General features: G+C 37.1%; 1 protein-coding gene across 1 annotated transcript; it reads left to right on the plus strand.

Moving 5' to 3' along the window:
• Nucleotides 1-19239: 19239 nt before the first annotated feature.
• On the plus strand, nucleotides 19240-20223 carry LOC114213470 (olfactory receptor 13F1). Its single transcript, XM_028108681.1, has one exon. It carries the CDS (start codon nucleotides 19240-19242, stop codon nucleotides 20221-20223), a length of 984 nt encoding a protein of 327 aa, XP_027964482.1.
• Nucleotides 20224-20468: the final 245 nt, after the last annotated feature.

The raw sequence follows: 20468 nt of genomic DNA on the forward strand, positions 1-20468 counted from the left end.
ATGCATTTTAAAAAACATTTTGTTTATTTATTTATTTAATTGAGAGAGACTGTGCACAAGCTGCAGGGAGGAGAAAAGGGGGGAAAGAATTTCAAGCAGACTCCACACTGAGCACAGAGCCTGATGTGAGTCTCGATCTCATGATCCTGAGATCATGACCTGAGTTGAAACCGAGTCAGTCGCTCAACCAACTGAGCCACCCAGGCACCCCAAGTTAATGCCCTCATAAACTGAGCTACCCAGGTGCCCCAAGTTAATGTCCTCATAAACTGAGCCACCCAGGCGCCCCAGGTTAATGCCCTCACAAACTGAGCCACCCAGGCGCCCCAAGTTAATGCCCTCATAAACTGAGCGACCCAGGCGCCCCAAGTTAATGCCCTCATAAAACCTGAGTCCACTGCCTAAAAAGCCCTTTCCCCTATGCAATTCTTCAAACGCCCATTTATCCTTTAAGACTTGACTCAGATGATACTCCTCGCTGGTAAAGTTCTCAGGTGATTCATTGCTCCTACCTCTGGTTCCCACAGGAATTTGTTCAGATGGTTGTAACAATACATTTCATTATAATTACATTTATTTTACTATCTCTTTTATTAGACCTTGGGCTACTGAGAACATTCAGCCTAAATAGTAACTTTTTAAGGTTTTTTAATTTAAATTCCAGTTAGGTAACATACAGTGTGACTTAGTTTCAGGTGTACAATATAGTGATTCAACACTTGTATACCACACCGAGTGCTCATCAGAACAAGTGCCCTCCTTAACCCCATCACCTATTTCACCCATCCCCCAACCACCTCCCCTCTGCTAACCAACAGTTTGTTCTCTATAGTTAAGAGTCTATTTCTTGGTTTGCCTCTCTCTCTTTCTTTTCCCTTTGCTCATTTGTTTTGTTTCTTAAATTCCACATATGAGTGAAATCATAAGGTATTTGTCTTTCTCTGACAGCTTATTTCACTTAGCATTATACTCTCTAGCTCCATCCATGTTGCAAATGGCAAGATTTCATTCTTTTTTATGGCTGAGCAATATTCCACTAAACAGTAAATGTACTATTCATAGACATCAGGTAAATGGACTCAACTTTCAATGTATTTGTGAAAAGACTGTCAGTGTAGAGGGCACTAGACATATTAAGTCACAAATGATCAACCTAGCCTAACCACGGTTGAGTTAATTAGTAGTTTGAAATCTTTTAGTTAAATGGAGGTCTATTAAGAAATTCTAAATCAATTCAATTACTAGATATTAAATTTTGTATCCCATTGTCTTAATTGGCGAAATCTATTCCACTGCAACATCTAGGTTATTTGCCATGTAGTTTCCTTTACCAGAAAGTTGCTGTACTAGTAAAGGACAGGATCTCTATGAAAACTCATCTAATAAATCAGAGAAAGACAGTAGGCAATACCATAAACAGCATGAATCTTGGAGTCAGTTAAGTCTACATTCAAACCATAAATATACCATTGTGTGACTTTGAGTAAGTTACTTTATTATCCTGAGCCTCCAATACTTCACCTGTCAAATGGAAATTGTTTCACAAGGCAAAGAGCTAATTAGATAATTAAATATATGAGAAAGTACCCAGCTTATTGGCTAACTCATAATAATCACTCACAAATTTGTGACTGCTGTTGTTGTTTTAACGGTTGCACCAGGAACAAGTCCTTCCCATTTTGAAGCCTGGAAGAGCTAAGGCATGAAAACAGAAGGTTAGCTAAATGAGCCCAGCTTTTCAGAGAATCTTAGCGGAAGAATTAAGTGGCATGCTAGGATGTGTAGTATCAAAACGTTTCTCATAAACTAGAAACATTTATATGGAGACCTTACCTCATCTACACATTTTCAAGTTGGTGGGTCTGCTTTCTTTTTTTTTAATTTTTATTTAAATACAGTCAACATACATTTCTATATTAGTTTCAGCTGCAAAACAGTGATTTGGCAATTACATATATTATGTAGTGTTCACCTCAATTAAGTGTAGTTACCATCTGTCACTGTACAATACTATTTTTAAATTTTTTTTATTATTATGTGATGTTAATCACCACACATTACATCATTAGTTTTTGATGTAGTGTTCCATGATTCATTGTTTCTGCATAACACCCAGTGCTCCACGCAGAATGTACCCTCTTTAATACCCATCACCAGGCTAACCCATCCCCCACCCTCATCCGCTCTAGAACCCTCAGTTTGTTTCTCAGAGTCCAGAGTCTCTCATGGTTCATCGCCCCATCTGATTTCCCCCCTTCATTCTTCCTTCCTGCTATCTTCTTTTTTTTTTTTTAACATATAATGTATTATTTGGTTCAGAGGTACAGGTCTGTGATTCAACAGTCTTGCACAATTCGCAGCGCTCACCATAGCACATACCCTCCCCAATGTCTATCACCCAGCCGCCCCATCCCTCCCACCCCACATCACTCCAGCATTCTGCTTTCAAGATAAAAAATCTGTTCTGTTTCTGAGAAGATTTGGATGTTTCAAGTCATATACCAATCAATGGATGCTCATGATTAGAACATGGTGACTTTGAAAGAGCACAGACCAGAGAAAAGGAGGAGTGGGCCTGAGCAGGGCCTCAGAGCCTCTCTCAGAACCCAGAGGCTGGCCCTTTATATTTTTTCCCTTTTTTAAAAAAGCAGCTTTAGTGGCATGTGGGTGGCTCAGTTGTTTAAGCGTCTGTCTTCGGCTCAGGTCATGATCCCAGAGTCCTGGGATCGAGCCCCACATTGGGCTCCCTGCTCAGCGGGAAGCCTGCTTCTCCCTCTCCCACTCCCCCTGCTTGTGTTCCCTCTCTCGCTGTGTCTCTCTCTGTCAAATAAATAAATAAAATCTTAAAAAAAAATTAAATAAAAAATAAAAATAAAAAAGCAGCTTTATTGAGATATAATTGATATACAAGAAACTGCACATATTTAAAGTATACAACTTGATGAGTTTTGACATACATATATACCTATGGAACTATCACCACAATCCAAGCAATAACTATATCTTTCACCTCCAAAAGTTTTATACTTTTCAATCTCAGAAATTTAAATTTGTAAGTGTGCCAAGAGTTAACCAGTCTCTTAGGGACTGGTTCATAACAAATTCTCAAGAGATAGATGATAAAGCAGACACTAGCAGATTTGTTAATTTACTACAGAAGATTAAATGCTTCCAACAAATTCAGAGTGCACTTTCCCCAGTATTAGGAACAAGATACTTTAGTAATTTGGAAATGGATGTGTCATCAGAAGGTTGCTCAGGAACAAAGAATCAGAGCAAAGGAATCAGATGCTTTTGAAGAATATTTCAACAAAGATATAAAAAAGCTAACAGTCTCTCCTTGTTCGCCAATCCTCTATGCTTTTCTAGTGGTCAGATTCTGTGCCTTTTAGGGTAAAGTGTTTCTATTTTTGACAAAATTTCTCCTTTTCTAGACTCAAGCAGATAAGACCCCTCTTTTGTCTATAGGGATGTGCATACTGCAGATGATTCAGTGACAACTTTCTTTTGTTATAGCTTTGTCATTTTAATAAGGCTTGGACATTGTCCATAATTCAGTCATTTATCTTTGCACTCATTTGTAAACTCAGTGGTTTTGTCTGCATATGATTAAACTCTTTGATATTGTGTGCTGAGTCCTATGAGATACTCTCATAGAGGATGATTTTATCTACCTACAGGCACTGAAGTCACCTTGCCATGGTTCCTACGGAAATGGCAACACCAATACTTACTGGTCCCACTAAGACACTAAAACATTTTAATTTTATACTGCAAAAGGACTAGCAACTTTGACTCTGTAATATGACTTCATAGTGAATGCTGCAGTCATTTCTCAAGGATATGTGATGTTATTGGTAGTCTCTTCACTTTTGGTAGATGATTTACAGAAATATTTAAATGTGTTTCAGCAAGTTAAACATGTCAGCGCATGTCAAAACATTTAAATTATAATGAGAATCTATGACCCTACCAGAAACATGATGTCAATATCAAAAGACCTCTTGCTATAATTAACGTCCTCCATGAATTGAGTCTCTTTGAAATGACTTTTTAACCAAAGTCTTAAACAAGTTAACTACTGCACATATTTCCTAATTGAAATATTCCTGGAATGAATTTTTATGGAAATAAAGAATTAAAAGGCTAAAAATTATTTGATCTTTTTCACAGTGGGAAGAATTTTGTTTCTAATAAGAGCTTAATAAAAAATCTGTCTCTTTTAACAGATAATTAGAGAATTTAATTTTTGTATCAAAATGGTAAGAAAAATTATTTAACTGAATAAAGTTCAGAAAAGAAAATTGCATCATAAGTCTGGATATTTGGTACATAGTAGGAACTCAAGTAATGCTGAGAGCTTTAACTCTGTCATCATGTGTAAAGTTCTGATTATAAAATAATTTTCATAGCTTTTGATTTGGGGTTACTTTTTGGACATTTACCTTTCAATGTCAAATTAAATGGCTACTTAAGCACTGGCTAAGCAAGGAAACACCATGAATTAGTCAGGAGTGCTATGTTAGGCATTGTGGTAAATTAGTAAGAAGTGAGAGTTGCAGAGCATTTAAACTTATTCTAGGATATACAATCCTCCAGGCTTATTGATTTACAAATTTGAAAATTTAATTTAATTTAATTTAATTTGGTAGACCATACTTCAATAATGTTTGTCAATTTCTAAATTATTTATTCTTAAAAATAATAAAATCAATAATAAAAAATATCTGGACTTATAGTCTCCTTTGACTAGCCAAAAAATAATTTGTCAAATAAATTGTTGATCTTTTAAACAGTATTTAATAGGGCCTCCAATTCCAAAACTATTGGATTACCTATTTTTAGTCAGTTTGGTCATATAGCCAATGAAGGTGTATTTATGTTGCACTTAATGCTGGGAACAGTATAAGCACAACAAACGAGCTGCTATCTTGATTCTGTGTGACTCCTCAAAGGCTTGGACTAGATCTTATACTAGTATGTGGACCTCCATTTTTGGCTGGGTCTTACTACAAGGGCTCCTATTGCTATTTTTAGGAATATAATTTGCCTAGTAGCTCTCCACCCAGCTCTTCCATTGTGTTCACATGAACTACATTGACAGAGTGCCTAAAAAATATGGTGTTCTCTGCAGAAGCATAATTGATCTGGCATACAAATTAGGAAATTTTTTTCTGCAGAAATATGACTCTGTTGCATGAATAAATTATATAATCATAATCAGGAATACATTGTTTCATATATTTAAAAGCTATTGGATAAAGCAAAATTGGGAGCTTTAAAAATAAACTTAAGCCAGTGAAAGGAGTTAAGTATTTAAATAATGTTATTTGAGAATGCTTATGAATTAGAGAAGTAATGAGCATATTAAGGTTAATAGAGGACATTTAAGAGTTGTCCTTTATTTGGGAAGAGGACACTAATTATGATGATAATCATACTCAGCAGATATGAGGTGTTCTCCAGGTGTTCTGGCCACTCTTACTTGCCTGACCTGAAAATGTGGCCAGCAGAATGGTCAAAGAAGATTAAAAAAGAGACAATGGCAAGAATACAATTTCCCACAAGCTGGCATGACATCCCCATCAACCCCCTGCAGAGTTTCTGACACTTGTCCTGGATTTTGGTGCTGCTCTAACAGTGGATACTCAGGTTGTTTTTCATGCTGCTATAATGTACATATGTGTATTCAGGTTGTTGAGTGAGCTCAACTATATGAGGTGATTCTTTGAAGACAGAGATCATGCCTTATCCAGCTCAAAGTTCTGTTTGCTGAAAGCTGAACCTTCACATGGAAAGTATTCTTCAAAAGTCTGTTGAATGTATGAATGAACAAAACATTTTTCTAACTATACATAATGTAAATAAAGCATCTTGCAAAGACAAATCTAATTCAACACCAAAAGTCCAGTTACAGTACAACCACGGTTGACTCAGGCACTCACTAAAGCCAAGTTACTCACTAACATCCTGCTTTTGAGCATTTTTCCTCATGGTCAGTTTGGCTGCTATAGGCCACATTATTCCCTAATGGGCTTCATCTTGGATAGCAAACAAATACAGAATGACATTACAAGGAGCACATTGCCTTGACTATGAGGTAAGCAAAAGGCTTTAGAATATCTGCTATAGGAACTTAGCTAGTCACAGCTTAATGAGGCACTATGTTGTCATTTTTTGTCTAAAACATGAACCATGCATGCTAATATTGTGATAAATTATAAATTTCTATCATGCCCCTCCTATTTTCCACTGATTCAGTATTTGCCAGTCATGTACAAGATCAAAGCTCAACATCACTGTGTGAAAAAATAATAATGAAGAAGAAAGAGAGAATGGAAGGAAGGAAGGAAGGAAGGAAGGAAGGAAGGAAGGAAGGAAGGACGGGGAACAAGAAAGATAAATTATCATTGCTTTGTAACATGCTTTTTAGATTCTATGATATGTTTTATACATTTCTATACAGGGGCCATGTTGGCCATCTCTTGAAATTTAACAGCCCCCTCCTTCAAAGGGAATCAATGAGAAAATACTTATAATTTCCTCTCAGGAAATAGTTTTAAACTCTTCTGTTACGAATTGAATTGTGTCCCCTAAATATTCATATGTTGAAGTCCTAACCTCCTGTGCCTCAGAATGTGACCTTACTTGGAAATAGGGTCATTGAAGATGTAATTAGTTAAGATGAAGTCATATCGGAGTAGGATGCACCCCTAATCCAATATGACTGGTGCCCTTATAAAAAGGGGAGATCTGGTAGGATTCGGCTGCAGCAGAACTGGATTGGAGTGTCCAGAATGGATTTGCTCAAATGCCTTGTTCTTCCCATCCGGCGGCTCTGGCAGAAGAGTCAGACTTCTTCCATAGTGGCTTAGGGCTCCAATAGCAAGTGTTCCAAGAGCAGGGAAGTTGAAGCGGATATGCTTTTTAGAGGCCTGGGCTCAAAAACTAGCACAGCACCACATATTTAATATTTTGTCAGTCAAAGCAAGCATATAATCTGCTCAGAACTCAAAGGCAGGCAATGTTTTGACAAGAGAAGTGTCTAAGAATCCTCAGCCTTCTTAATGTGCCACATGCCTCTTATCAAAAATCATTTCCATACGTACTTTGAAAACCTGTTAATTACAATTAACTGATCATTTTGATTTTTCCAAATCTTTTTTTTCCAGGCAAGGATTCATTAATTAAGAGATTCAACATCTTTCAAGGCCCCTGCCTTGTCCCCTCCAGTCAGCATTTATGTGTCTCATTATATCCAGTGTGTGCATTTATTTTTTATAATTATAAACGAATTCATAATGCTTCAATAATCCTTAAAGCACCTTGTCTTCTACATCTTTTATAATTTCTCTCAGAGGGGGGAAAAAGGGAAAATTTGGATACAGAAATGGACACAGGAAGAACGCCATGCTAAGATCAAGGCAGAGATCGAGGTGATGCTTCTCAAGGCAAGGAATGCCAAAGATTGCCAGCAAACCATCAGAAGGTAGGTAAAAGACATCGAACAGATTCTTCGAACAGATTCTCTCTCACAGCCCTCAGAAGGAATCAAGCCTGCCAACCCTTCAATCTTAGACTTGTAGCCTCCAGGACTGTGAGATAGTACATTTCTATTGTTTAACCCACCCGGTTTATGATACTTTGTTACAGCAACCCTAGAACACACCTTCTTTGAAGTTATTGATTAGAAACAATAGTGTCTGTTTTGTTAAGATAGGCCATTACCACACTCCCTCCCCCACTGAAATCATACTATGGGACAGAAGAACCTTGAGCTCTGCTTTGGCTGAAGCTTGGAAATTCACTTACCATTGAAACCAAATGCTGTATCTTATATCTCTTGTAATTACACAACCCAGAAGCAGGAGTAGCTCTAGAGCACAGGTGCTCCTCATAGAGCTTTCCTATTATTTACCCTAAGCAGTGGTGAGGCAAGACAGCTTTTGCGTGATACATTACAGAGATTAATGTACGAGATATTTATGAGTTCAAGGGCAGGACTGAATCGTCTTCCTTATTTCTATTTCCCATAGCCTCTAGCTTAATGCTGAGCACAGAACTACTATTTAGTACTTAATCTTTGATAAATGATACTATCAACTCTCTTCAACAGTTTATTTTTGTTTTGAAATCTTATGAATAAGAAATATAAGTAAAACAACTTGTTTTCATTACATATAGATATCAATAACAATAGGTACAAAAAACAGTGAATTTCTGTTTTCTTTCTGAGAGCTTTTCAGTAGGGCAGCTTCAAAGACAGACAAGCTAGTCTCTGTCGCCATCTAGGGAAAAATAGAGGATTATAACAGTATAAGAGCTTAAATTCAAACTCTTGTCCTTCTGAAGGAATAGTTAAAACTACACTTAGAAAAATGCAGGAATATAGAGTTCACACCTACAGCTGCTTCCTGTATCTCTGCCAGGTAGGCCAGTGTATACTTTCACTGTTTGTTACCTTGTGCCAGTTTGCAGGAGCATGACCTCTGTGATTATTTATTCACTTAACAAATCTATGTACCCACTACTATATTGCAGGCACAGTAATGGTAATCAAAAGTGGTATAAAACACCTTACCCACAAAATAGTCAATCATGGATATAAGGAAGTCTGAATTAAATATCTGTTTCAATTAATTTATTTTGCGCTTGCTATGCTATCAAAAATAATCAAAATCCCACCCATTTGTGGTTACACTGTTCACTAATAGTTCTCCCTCTGTCCATTTGAATCCATTATTGCTTGCTTTCATCACCCTGGACTTTCTAACCCCTTGGCCTTGCCCCCATGTTCCTGGTTAGGCTGAAAGCTACCTTTTGTTTGATGATTTTTTGGCCACACTTCTTTGACTTTGCTCCTCAGAATTTTTTTTTTTTAAGATTTTATTTATTGATTTAGACAGAGAGAGAGAAAGAGAGTGTGCAAGCGGGGGAAGGGGCAGAGGGGGAGAGAGAATCTTAAGCAGACTCTGTGCTGAGCATGGAGCCCAATGTGGGGCTCAATCTTCTGATCCTGAGATTATGACCTGAGTCAAAATCAAGAGTTGGACACTTAACTGACTGAGACACCCAGGCGCCCCTCAGAAATTTTTCTTAAACATGATTTTTTTTTTTTACCCTAGCTTCGATGCCAGCCTTAGAGAATCCTGACAAACCAAAAACTATACTGGGAAGCAAAAATGACATCCATCAAACCCCTGGGCCTTGAGGTACCTGTCCACTGGGGATGAAACATGCCTTCTTTATTCTCGGTTTAGGAAATGCAGTGCAAACCGCTGTCAACAGTGACCCCTACACCTGCCTAAAGCATCTGCTTTGCTGGTGTTCCACCCCAAGAAAGGTGCTGGAAAGCTATCAAGTAGGCATGCTCCCTGCCACCAAGAAAGAAAACTCACAACTACTTGGGGAGAAAATCAGTATGGATTTTGGTGGGCAATTTGCTTCACAGGACCCCCAGATTTTTCCCACATCCATGTACAAGCCTTAATAAGGCCCTGAGTATGTTCCTGAAGAACTGTAAAATTGCCAGGTGCCTAGTGACCATACCTTCTGTTATGGGCTGAATTATGCCTCCCCAAATTGTTGAGCTGATGTCCTCACCTCCAGTACCTCAGAATGTGACCATATTTGGAGATAGGGTTTTTAAAGAGATAATCAAATTAAAATGAGTTCATTAAGGTGGGCCCTAATCCAATACAACTAGTGTCCTTATAAGGAGAAGAAATTTGGATACACAGAGAGGCACCAGACAGGTGCATTCAGAGAGACAACCACATGAACACACACAAAGAAAACAGCCAAGGAAAAAGGCCTCAGGGGAGGCCTCCTCAGGGGAGAAACCAATTCTACCAGCACCTTGATCTTGGACTTCCAGCCTCCGGCACTTGGAAAAAAATAAATTTCTGTTGGTTAAGCCACCTGGTCTGTGATATTTTGTTATGGGAGCCTACCAAACTAATTGATTGTCCTATGCAATAACCCCAATCTTGGTTCAGTGCTCTCTCCTCTCCAGAAAATTTGGCTCCATAGAGTCTTCAACTTGAGTAACTGCTCTACTCCTTAGAAGATGAGGTTGTATTTCCCTTGATCTTAACTCTTCTTTGGGGAGGCATAAAGATTTTTCAAGCAGACTTAGGTCCAGTCAGCAATAAATGATTGCCTTCTTTAGGCAAGATTAGTAAAGTATCAAAGAAATTCCCTCAGCCCCAAATATTTGTCACTTCACTTCCCTCATAATTTAACCACACACATGGACCCTCCTCAGATCGGTGAAGGGGGCTATCCAGCCCCACCACCTCCCAGTGCCCTTTATCCTTACATCTCTCATGTTGTTCCCAGGAATTTTTAGAATGTGTCAAAATAAGACATTAATTAAACATCTGCAAGGCCACATTATGATATCAGCTGAGAGTTCATTTTACCCTTCTCCCAATTTTCTCAAATTATGTTCAACTATGATATTCTATCTAACTCCCTGAATCAAGTTATACTGTACAGTGAATACCAGATGATACCAGGACTCAAACTTGTCCCATTTATTCTCATTGTCAGAGTTTTAATTTTCAGCCTTGTTTCAAATTCCTTCTCCCCAATATCACTAAGTGATTTCTCTTAAAAATTAGAAACATATTCATATTGCTTTTCTCCCAGTAAAAAAAATCCTTCTACAGTACCAAAAACGTGGGCTATAAAGCTCCTAAATTAGCATAGACTACTTCATGTGACAATTCCAATTTTATCACCTGCAACTCCCTCTTTTTCATTTAATGATCAGATCACACCAATCTCCTTACCTTTTCTTGAATGCAAAATGACATTTTACAATTCCAAGTTTAATATATGTCATTCTCCTTGCCTGGAAGGCTTTTTTTCTCATCTATGCATCTGGCCGCCCTTAATAACCTCCCAAATTCAGCTCTAGTATGAACTCTTCCAGAAAGTCCTTTGCAACCCACTCCCAGACCATAGCAAAGGTCACTCACTCACTCCCATGCCTCACAAATTACTCTATCTTTATACTCTATTCCGCAATTAGACTGAGGAGATGCTAGGAGAAGGGCTTATACGTTTACCATCTTCTGATCACCAGCACCTAGCACAGTAATTGAAAATTGGTAAGTGTTAATTACATGATTTATTCAAGATCAGAACAGAGTAGGAGAAGCATGCTCCATAGGTGTTTGCTTGTTTGCTTTTTCTGGGGGCGGGGGGGGGGGAGGGTAGTTAGGGATGAGAGTATTAAAAATGTTGTTTTTACAACACCTGGATCATCTAGGTAGAAGGAGCTCCTTAGTCCAAGAAGTTGGAACCCTTGTACACTATTGGTGAGAATGTAAAATGGTGCAGTGATTAAGGAAAATATTATGATGATTTCTCAAAGAATTAAAATAGAACTATGATATGATCCAGCAATCCCACTTCTGGGTATACATCTAAAAGAATTTAAAGCAAGATCTCAAAGCAATATCTGCACACTCTGGTTTAATGCAGCATTATTCACAACAGCCAAGAGGAGGAAACTACACAAATGCTCATCAACACTGAAAGTATAAAAGAAATGCGGTATATACATACAAGGGGATATTATGCAGCATTAAAAGAGAAGGAAATCCTGTCACATGCCACATTAATGAACCTCAAGGATATTATGCTTAGTAAAATAAGCCAGTCACAAAAGGACAAATACTGTATGATTTTCATTTGTATGAAGAAATCAAAATCATAAAAACAGAACATAGTTGGTTACCAAGGGGTGGTGGTGGTGAGGAGGGATTAGTGAGTAGTGAGTACAAGGTTCCAGTTTTGCAAGATGAAAAAGTTCTAGAAATCTATTGCACCATAATGTGAATATACATAACACAACTGAACTGTACACTTGGAGTAGGTAAGATGATAAATTTAACCAATTTTGTCATGGTTAAAAATAAAAATATGATCTAAATCAATCCTCTCCACTTAGAGACAAGAAAAAAAGAGGCTGAATGTAGGGATATATCCAAGGCAAAACAGCAGGATAAAGTCAGTTAAAAGGCAGAATGCTCTCCTGAGATCAATAAGGCAAGAATGTCTACTACCACCACTTCCAAATAACATTGTACTTGGTGTCCTAGGCAGTGTAATAAGGCAAGAAAAATAAATAAAAGCCATTACAGCTGGAAAGAAGGAAACTGTCTTTATTCACAGACTGTGTATGACACAACTACAAAAAATTCCAAGGAATCCACAAAATAACTAATAAAATTACTATGAGAATTTACCTAAGCTATCAGGATGTGTCAAATCACACAAACCAGTTGCATTTCTATTTACCAATAATAAATAATTGGAAAATATATTTTTAAACATCATTTGAAATAGATTAAAAATAAAAATAACAGAAAATTAATAGAAGATGTGTAAGACCTTTATACTGAAAGCTACAAAGCACTGTAGGAACAAATTAAGGAAGACCTATTACAGAGATAACTTTGTCATGAATTAAAAGAGTCAATATTAAGTTATCAATTCTTCCCAAATTGATTTAGAGTTTAAAGCCATTCCATTCAAAATCTAGGCAGAGATTTTAGAGAAACTGCCAAGATGATTTTAAAACTGAAATGGAAATGAAAGGACCTAGAATAGCCCGATTTTTAAAAAGAATGAAGTTGAAAGACTATACTACTTTATTATTAAACTTATTATAAACCTATTATAATCAAGTCACTTTGTATTGATATAAAGTAAAACAAATCAATGGAACAGAACAGAGGTGTACAGAAAGAGACCCACACATATATGATCAATGGATTTTCAACAAAGATGCTAAGGTAATTCAATAGGGAAAGGATGGTTTCTTCAATAATGCTCCATATCTCATACCATACACAACAATAGATTTGAAATAGACCATAGACTTAAACATAAACATTCAACCTATAAAACTGCCCATGAGACACAGAATATCATTTTTACCATTGAGAAGGCAAAGATTTATTATATAGAATCCAAAAACATCACCATTCAAAAGAAACATCTTTCATTATGTTTTGATGTTAGCTTCTACAGATGTTCTGTATTATGTTTTAGAAGTATCCTATTGTTGTTGTTGTTGTTAGGTGCTATTTTTAATTTTCTCCCAGCTTTATGTAGGTACAATTGACAAGTAAAAGGTATGTATTTATGGTGTACAATGTAATGTTTTGAAATGCATATACATTGTGAAATGATTACCACGATCATGCTAATTAACATATCCATCACCTCAGATAGTTATTTTTGTGGGTGCGTATGCAGAGTAAACATTTAAGATTGACTCTCTCAGCCAATTTCAAGTATAAAATATGGTATTATTAACTGTACTCACCATACTGTATATTAGATCTCTAAAACTTATTCATCCTGTATAACTGACTTTGTACCATTTCCTCATTTCCTCATGTCCTCTAACCTAGAGCCCCTGCTTGGTACCATTCCACTCTATGATTCCATGAATTCAACTTTTTTAGATTCCACACAAAAGTGAGATAATGTAGTATTTGACTCTCTGTGCCTGGCTTATTTCACTTAGTATAAAGTCCTTGAGATTCATCCTAATTGTAGCATGTGACAAGATTTCTCTCTTTTAAGGCTGAATAATATTCACTTGTATGAATATACCATAATTTCTTTGTCTATTCCTCTGCTGATAGACACTTAGGTGGATTCCATCCTTTACTATTATGAATAATGCTACAATAAACCAGGGAGTGAAGAAGATATCTCTTTGAGATACTGGATTTCATTTCCTGGGATTGCTAGATCATATGGTAGTACTATTTTTAGTTTTTTGAGGAACCTCCATACTATTTTCCATAATGGCTGTACTAATTTGCATTCCCACTAACAGTGCACAAGCATTCCTTTTCCTCCATGTCCTCACCAATACTTATCTTTTGTCTTTTTTTTTATAATAGTCATTCTAACAGATTAAGGTGATAGCTCAATATAGCTTTTTAAAGGTTTTAATTTAAATTCCAGTTATTTGACATATGGTGTAATATTAGTCTCAGGTATACAATTTAGTGATTCAACACTTCCATACAATACCCGGTGCTCATCACTACAAGTGCACTCCTTAATCCCCATCACCTATTTAATCCACCGCTACCACCTGCCTCCCCTCTGGTAACCACCAGTTTGTTCTCTATTGTTATGATATACATATCTCTGATGATTAATGGTGTTGAGCATTTTTTCATATACCTGTTGGCTATTTGTATGTCTTTATTGGAAAAAAATGTCTATTCAGGTCCCTTGCCCATTTTTAAATTGGGTATTTGTTTCCTGAATTGTTTGAGTTCCTAATATATTTTGGATATTAACTCCTTATTATATGTACAGTTCACAAATATCTTCTCCCATTCCACAAGTTAACTCTTCACTCTATTGATTATTCTTTGCTGTGTGGAAATATTTTAGTTTGATGCAATCCCATTTTTCCATTTTGCCTGTGCTTTTGGTGTCATAATCAAAAATCATTGTCAAGACCAATGTTAAAAAGCTCTCTCCCTATGTTTTCCACTAGTAGTTTTATATTTCAAGTCTTATATTTAAGTCATTAATCCCTTTTGAGGTGATTTAAGTATATGGTCTGAGGAAAGGGTCCAATTTCATTCTTCTGCATGTGGATATCCAATTTTTATGAACACCAATTTTTAAAAATTTTTTAATTATGTTCAATTAGCTGAGAACTTCCCTAACCTGGGAGAGCAAACAAGCATTTGTGTCCAAGAGGCACATGCTCTCCCCAAATCAATAAAAATACATCAACACCATGACATTTAATAGTGAAGCTTGCAAATCTTACAGCTAAAGAAACTGTCCTGAGAGTAGCTAGGGAGAGGAGGTTCTTTAAGTATAGAGGGAGGAACATCAGAATAACATCAGACCTATCCACAGAAGCCTGGCAAGCCAGAAAGGGCTGGCAAGACATGTTCAGGGTACTAAATGAGAAGAACATGCAACCAAGAATACTTTATCCAGTGAACACCATTTTCCCCATTTTATAATCTTGGCACCTTTGTTAAAGATCAATTAACTGTAAGTGCATGAATTTATTTCTGGTTTCTCTTCTATTCCTATTGGTCTATAGATCTGCTTTTATGCCAGCACCATGCTGTTTTAATTGCTACAGCTTGGTAGTATATTTTGAATTCAGGAAATGTGATGTTTCCAGCTTTGTTCTTTCTCAAGATTGGTTTGGCTATTTGAGATCTTTGGTGGTTCCACAGAAATTTTAGGACTGTTTTTTTCTATTTCTGTGAAAAATGACATTGGAATTTTAATAGAGATTTCATTGAATTTGTAGATTTCTTTGGGTGGTATGGACATTTTAACAAAATTAATTCTTCCAATCCATGAGTGTGGCTATCTTTCCATTTATTTGCATCTTTTTCAATTTCTCTAATCAATCTCTTTAATTTTTAGTGTACATATATTTCACCTCCTTGGTTAAACTTATTCCTAAGTATTTTATTATTTTAATGCTATTATAAGTGGGATTGTTTTCTTAAAAGCCCTTTCTGATAGTTCATTATTATGAATAGAAATGCAACAGACTTTTGTACATTGATCTCGTATCCTGCAACTTTACTGAATGTGTTTATTAGTTCTAACAGTTTTTTGGTGGAGTCTTACGGGTTTTCTATATATAAGAAAATGCCATCTGCAAACACAGACAATATTCATTCTTCCTTTCCAGCTTTTCATTTCTTTTTCTTGTCTAATTGCTCTTGCTGTGACCTCCAGGACTATACTGAATACAAATGGCAGGAGTGGGCACCCTTGTCTTGTTCCTGATCATAGAGGAAAAGTTTTCAGGTTTTCATTTATGAGGTTAGCTGTAGACTTGTCACATGTGGCCTTTATTATACTGAAGTACATTCCTTATAGTTTGTTGAGAATTTTTATCATAAAACGGTGCTGCATTTTATCATATATTTTTTTTCTGCATCTATTGTGATAATCATCAGGGGCTGACCTATATGTTGGGGTTGCGGCTGCCTGCTTCACACTGGGGTAGACATGGAAGCTACGTCCACAAGGGCAGGCATTCAGCCTGGGGCCTCAGGGCCTGACCTAGCACTGTGGTGGCCAGGAGTGTTGTTCTGGGGGGAGTGAGCTTGGGTGCCCTGTTTTGGGGTTCACAGTAAAGTTGGATACTACTTCACTCTTCCTGCCCCTAGCGTGTCTATATGCATTGCACTGCTCAGGCTTGAGGAAAGGATGACGTGGGTAATGGGAACATGTTGTTCTTATCCTCTTCAATGTGTCTTTTCTTATTTCTGGGCTCGGGTTCAGTGGAGATCTGGAAGTATTTACCAAGCCATAATCTCTCATCTGAAATCCTTAGCTCTTATAAAGGTATTTTCATTTGTGGATAGTTGTTCAAACTTATGTTTCTGTGAGAGTACAAGCTCTGAAAAGTACCATTTCACCATCTTGCTGATGTCCCTGTGGAAGTATCCTTTTATTGCTAGCTTGCTGAGAGCATTTTATTTTATCACAAATAGGGTCTGAATTTTTCCATCGAGGTTCAGAATTTCTCTCCTTTTCAATGTGCTTTGAGGTATCTCCAAAGCAGAAGTGTGGTTTGTACTTTATACATTGTGGGGGAGTCAGATCAGCAACCTTCCTCAGTCTTTGTTACTGCTTCCCTCTAGATCTTTGTGGGGAAGCCCCAAAGTACGGTTCTCTTCTAGGAATAATGAGGCCAGCCTAAATTATTTACTTCCAGTCTCATAAGCCTTGGTCTACAGAAATTGAACAAGTAAGCTGGGAATTGTATTGGATAAAGGAATTCAGAGGGAAATGGGACTCTGGGGCCAGATGTCAGCCTCTTCTTCCTTTTGCTTCAACCATTTGTATTATGGCTGCAGTGAATCTTGTCTAAATGAGAGGAGAAAGGCAAGAACATTGCTGTAGTCAAACAAGGAAGGAAACAGTGAGAAGGGAGAAGTAAATACAAGAAAGGAAGAGGATTCAAGAAACAAACAGAAAACTGTAGAAGAGAGAAAAATCTAAAATCTTCAAGTACCTACTATATATTAGGTATTATGTAAATTGCTTTACATAAAATATCTCTACTCCTCATAACAACTCTGATAAAGAAATATTATCATTGCTCTTTTACAAATAAGCTGAATCTCAATAAGGATCACCAACTTTCCCTAGATGACAAAAAGGAAATGGTGAAGTGGAAAGTATTTGTAGCACTAATTACTTAGCCTTTCCTGTGCACCAAACTGTCCTATAGTTAAAGAAGTGAATCATACCAGAGCCTTGAAGGTTATATCCCTATGGGAGCAGAGTAAGTAGAAGACCTCAAGGCTACATTCTCTTTGTAATCAATCAAACAATGAGGAGGGGATTTCTGGTTGTTGTTGTTGTTGTTGTTTAATCTTGGCAATAGTTCAAATTTATAACCTTCTCTGAGAATGAGAACATATTCGATGTGATATAAGCAATTTAGTAATAGTCATGGTTATAATCTGTTACTAAAAAATAAGGCATCCTGGGCGCCTGGGTGGCTCAGATGGTTAAGCGTCTGCCTTCGGCTCAGGTCATGATCCCAGGGTCCTGGGATCGAGTCCCGCATCAGGCTCCCTGCTCCTTGGGAGCCTGCTTCTCCCTCTGCTTCTCTCTCTTTCTCTCTCCCTCTCTCTCTCCGTCTCTCATGAATAAATAAATAAAATATTTAAAAAAAAAATAAGGCATCCTATCACAATTGCACAGTGATGAAACTGGCAGCATGTTTTCTCCACACTACCATGCACTATTCACCATCAGTCTTTCACTCAGAAAACAGAAAACTGTGAACAGAGATCATAAAAATCACTCAAATAAATAGAGCATTCACTGGATTTCTGAAGGATCAAGATGCCTTTATATAGTGAAGCTATCTTCTCAAAATGGTTCTACCTTGAAAGAAGTGTTCTTTAAACAAATTGGCCCTTCATGTTCTATGAAGAACATTTACTCTCATCTTATTTTTGAGCTATGATGAGCAATGGAAGAGTTATTTAAGCTTTCCTTCTTCCATCTTTGGTGGGCTCCACATCAAGTATAACTTCATATTGTACATATTATGAATGTCCTCCACATGAAGTATAACTTCATATTGTACATATTATGAATGTCCTTCAATCTAAAGGAGAAACTGCCAACAATATTTATTCTCTTTAACTTTATTTAAATTAGCCAGCTTGACTTATTTTATAACACAATCAGAAGCAGAGCAAAGTTCACCTTCCCAAAGACAGTGTTGACAGGAACATGTTTATTTCTTGTTTGAACAACACTGCAATTAGAACAGACAAGCTACTGACTATAATTGGATCTATGGGACATTATCCCTGGAGTTTCAGAATTTTAATATTGTACAAATAGATTTCTAACTTTAATTTGCTGTATGAATTGGGAACTTCTCACAAGCAACAAAAAACTTAAATTGCCTTACAGTGCCAATAGCTGGTCCTTTGGAGGATGATTCTGGAGCACAGATGTCAGGGCAACTCTGGCTATATGAAAGAAATTTCTATATAGGTCTGCCACCATGAGAATATCTGTCATCATCTTCCTGGGTTTGAGATGGAAACTGCAGACCTGTGTTGAAAGTTCAAGGCTTTCAGTTAATTAATGTATGACTGCAGAAATTTATAATTTTTTCTCATTGAATGTCCCAAATAATTTTGGACAAAACTCTAGGGGTGACAGAAGAAATGATGAGCTTGGAAAGCAGAACATTTCCTAGGTAAGAAGACTGTTACCAAACTAGAGGAAGAAAATCATTCCAATGGTTCAGGTAAATGGATAACTTATCCATAGATCAGTTACAAATGTGGCTTCAGAAAAAGAAAGCATGCATAAGATTATTTCTTTCCTCAATCTCTCATGACGTTTATGAAATAAACCTCCCCCTTCCCAACACTGCCAAAAAAAATATTGTATCAAAAATAACAGCTTGAAGATTTATCTGTTGACTTCCTGCTTGAAATTTTCCTAATTAATGACAAATTCCTTCAAACATATATTACTAATACTATCACTGAGCTAGAGAAGCACTTAACTACATAGACTACAAGTCTATAGCATAGACTACAAGTTCATATGAAGAAAAAAAATGCCAGAAAATATGAAGGGAGACAATCTTATGTTTTATATATAATATGTGATGTTAATCCTTCTATGCATATACACAAATGAATATGACATAATAAAATGGTCCAGGCAAATGTGACATCTGTAATAATTTTTTTCTTCCTGGGATTTTCCCACTACCCCAAAGTTGAGGTCATTGTGTTTGTGTTGTGCTTGCTGATGTACCTGATTACCCTGCTGGGTAGTATAATTCTGATCTCCATCACTGTCCTGGATTCCCACCTACACAAACCCATGTACTTCTTCCTCAGCAACCTCTCCTTTTTAGACATCTGGTACACCTCTTCTGCTTTTATTCCAATGCTGGCAAACTTTGTTTCAGGGAAAAACACCATTTCATTCTTAGGGTGTGCTGCTCAGATGTACTTTTCTCTTGCCATGGGTTCCACTGAGTGTGTACTCCTGTCCATGATGGCTTATGACCGGTATGTGGCCATCTGCAACCCCCTGAGGTACCCCATCATCATGAACAAGAGCGTCTGTGTGCAGATTGCAGCTGGCTCCTGGGTGGCAGGCTGCCTCACCGCCCTGGTGGAAACAGTATCTGTGCTGCAGCTCTCTGTGTGTGGCCATAACACAATCAATCATTTCGCTTGTGAAATTCTGGCTGTCTTGAAACTGGTTTGTGTGGACACCTCCATGGTGGAATTAATCATGCTTGTGATCACCATACTTCTCCTTCCCATGACAATGCTTCTAATTTGCATATCTTATGTGTTCATTCTCTCCAACATCCTGAGAATCAGCTCAGTGGATGGTCAAAGCAAAGCCTTTTCAACATGCGCAGCCCACCTGACTGTGGTGATTTTGTTCTATGGGACAGCTCTCTCCATGTACCTGAAGCCCTCAGCTATAGATTCACAGGAAATAGATAAATTTACAGCTTTGGTATATGGTGGATTAACCCCCATGTTGAATCCTATCATCTATAGTCTACGAAACAAAGAGGTAAAAGCAGCTGTGAAAAAACTGCTGATTAGAAATCCTTTTGGTACTGTGTTAATTTCTGCCCTCAATAATATTGGAGCAAGCAGACTCACCTGAATAATCTCCAAGATTATCCAGAAAGCTGCAAAATAGCTGGTATAAACCAAACTCTGGAAAATACTCAGTTTTGATAGTTCAACATTAAGTTCAATATCTTGATTTATCTTGTAAATAAAGCTCCTGAAATTAATGAATCACTTAGGCAGAATGAATTGTTTCCAGAAAAGTAGTTAACATTCATTGAATATTAACATAACATTAAAATTATACAATTTCTTGTTTCCTGTTTGACTTGCTATACA

Source organism: Eumetopias jubatus, unplaced genomic scaffold (genome assembly GCF_037043125.1).
Source record: "Eumetopias jubatus isolate StellerSeaLion01/CBP00866 unplaced genomic scaffold, mEumJub1_p1.0 scaffold_15, whole genome shotgun sequence".
Taxonomy (NCBI): Eukaryota; Metazoa; Chordata; class Mammalia; order Carnivora; family Otariidae; genus Eumetopias; species Eumetopias jubatus.

Excerpts from the sequence above, each read along its gene's own strand:
- LOC114213470 (XM_028108681.1), top strand. The coding sequence starts at position 19,240 with ATGGTCCAGGCAAATGTGACATCTGTAATAATTTTTTTCTTCCTGGGA.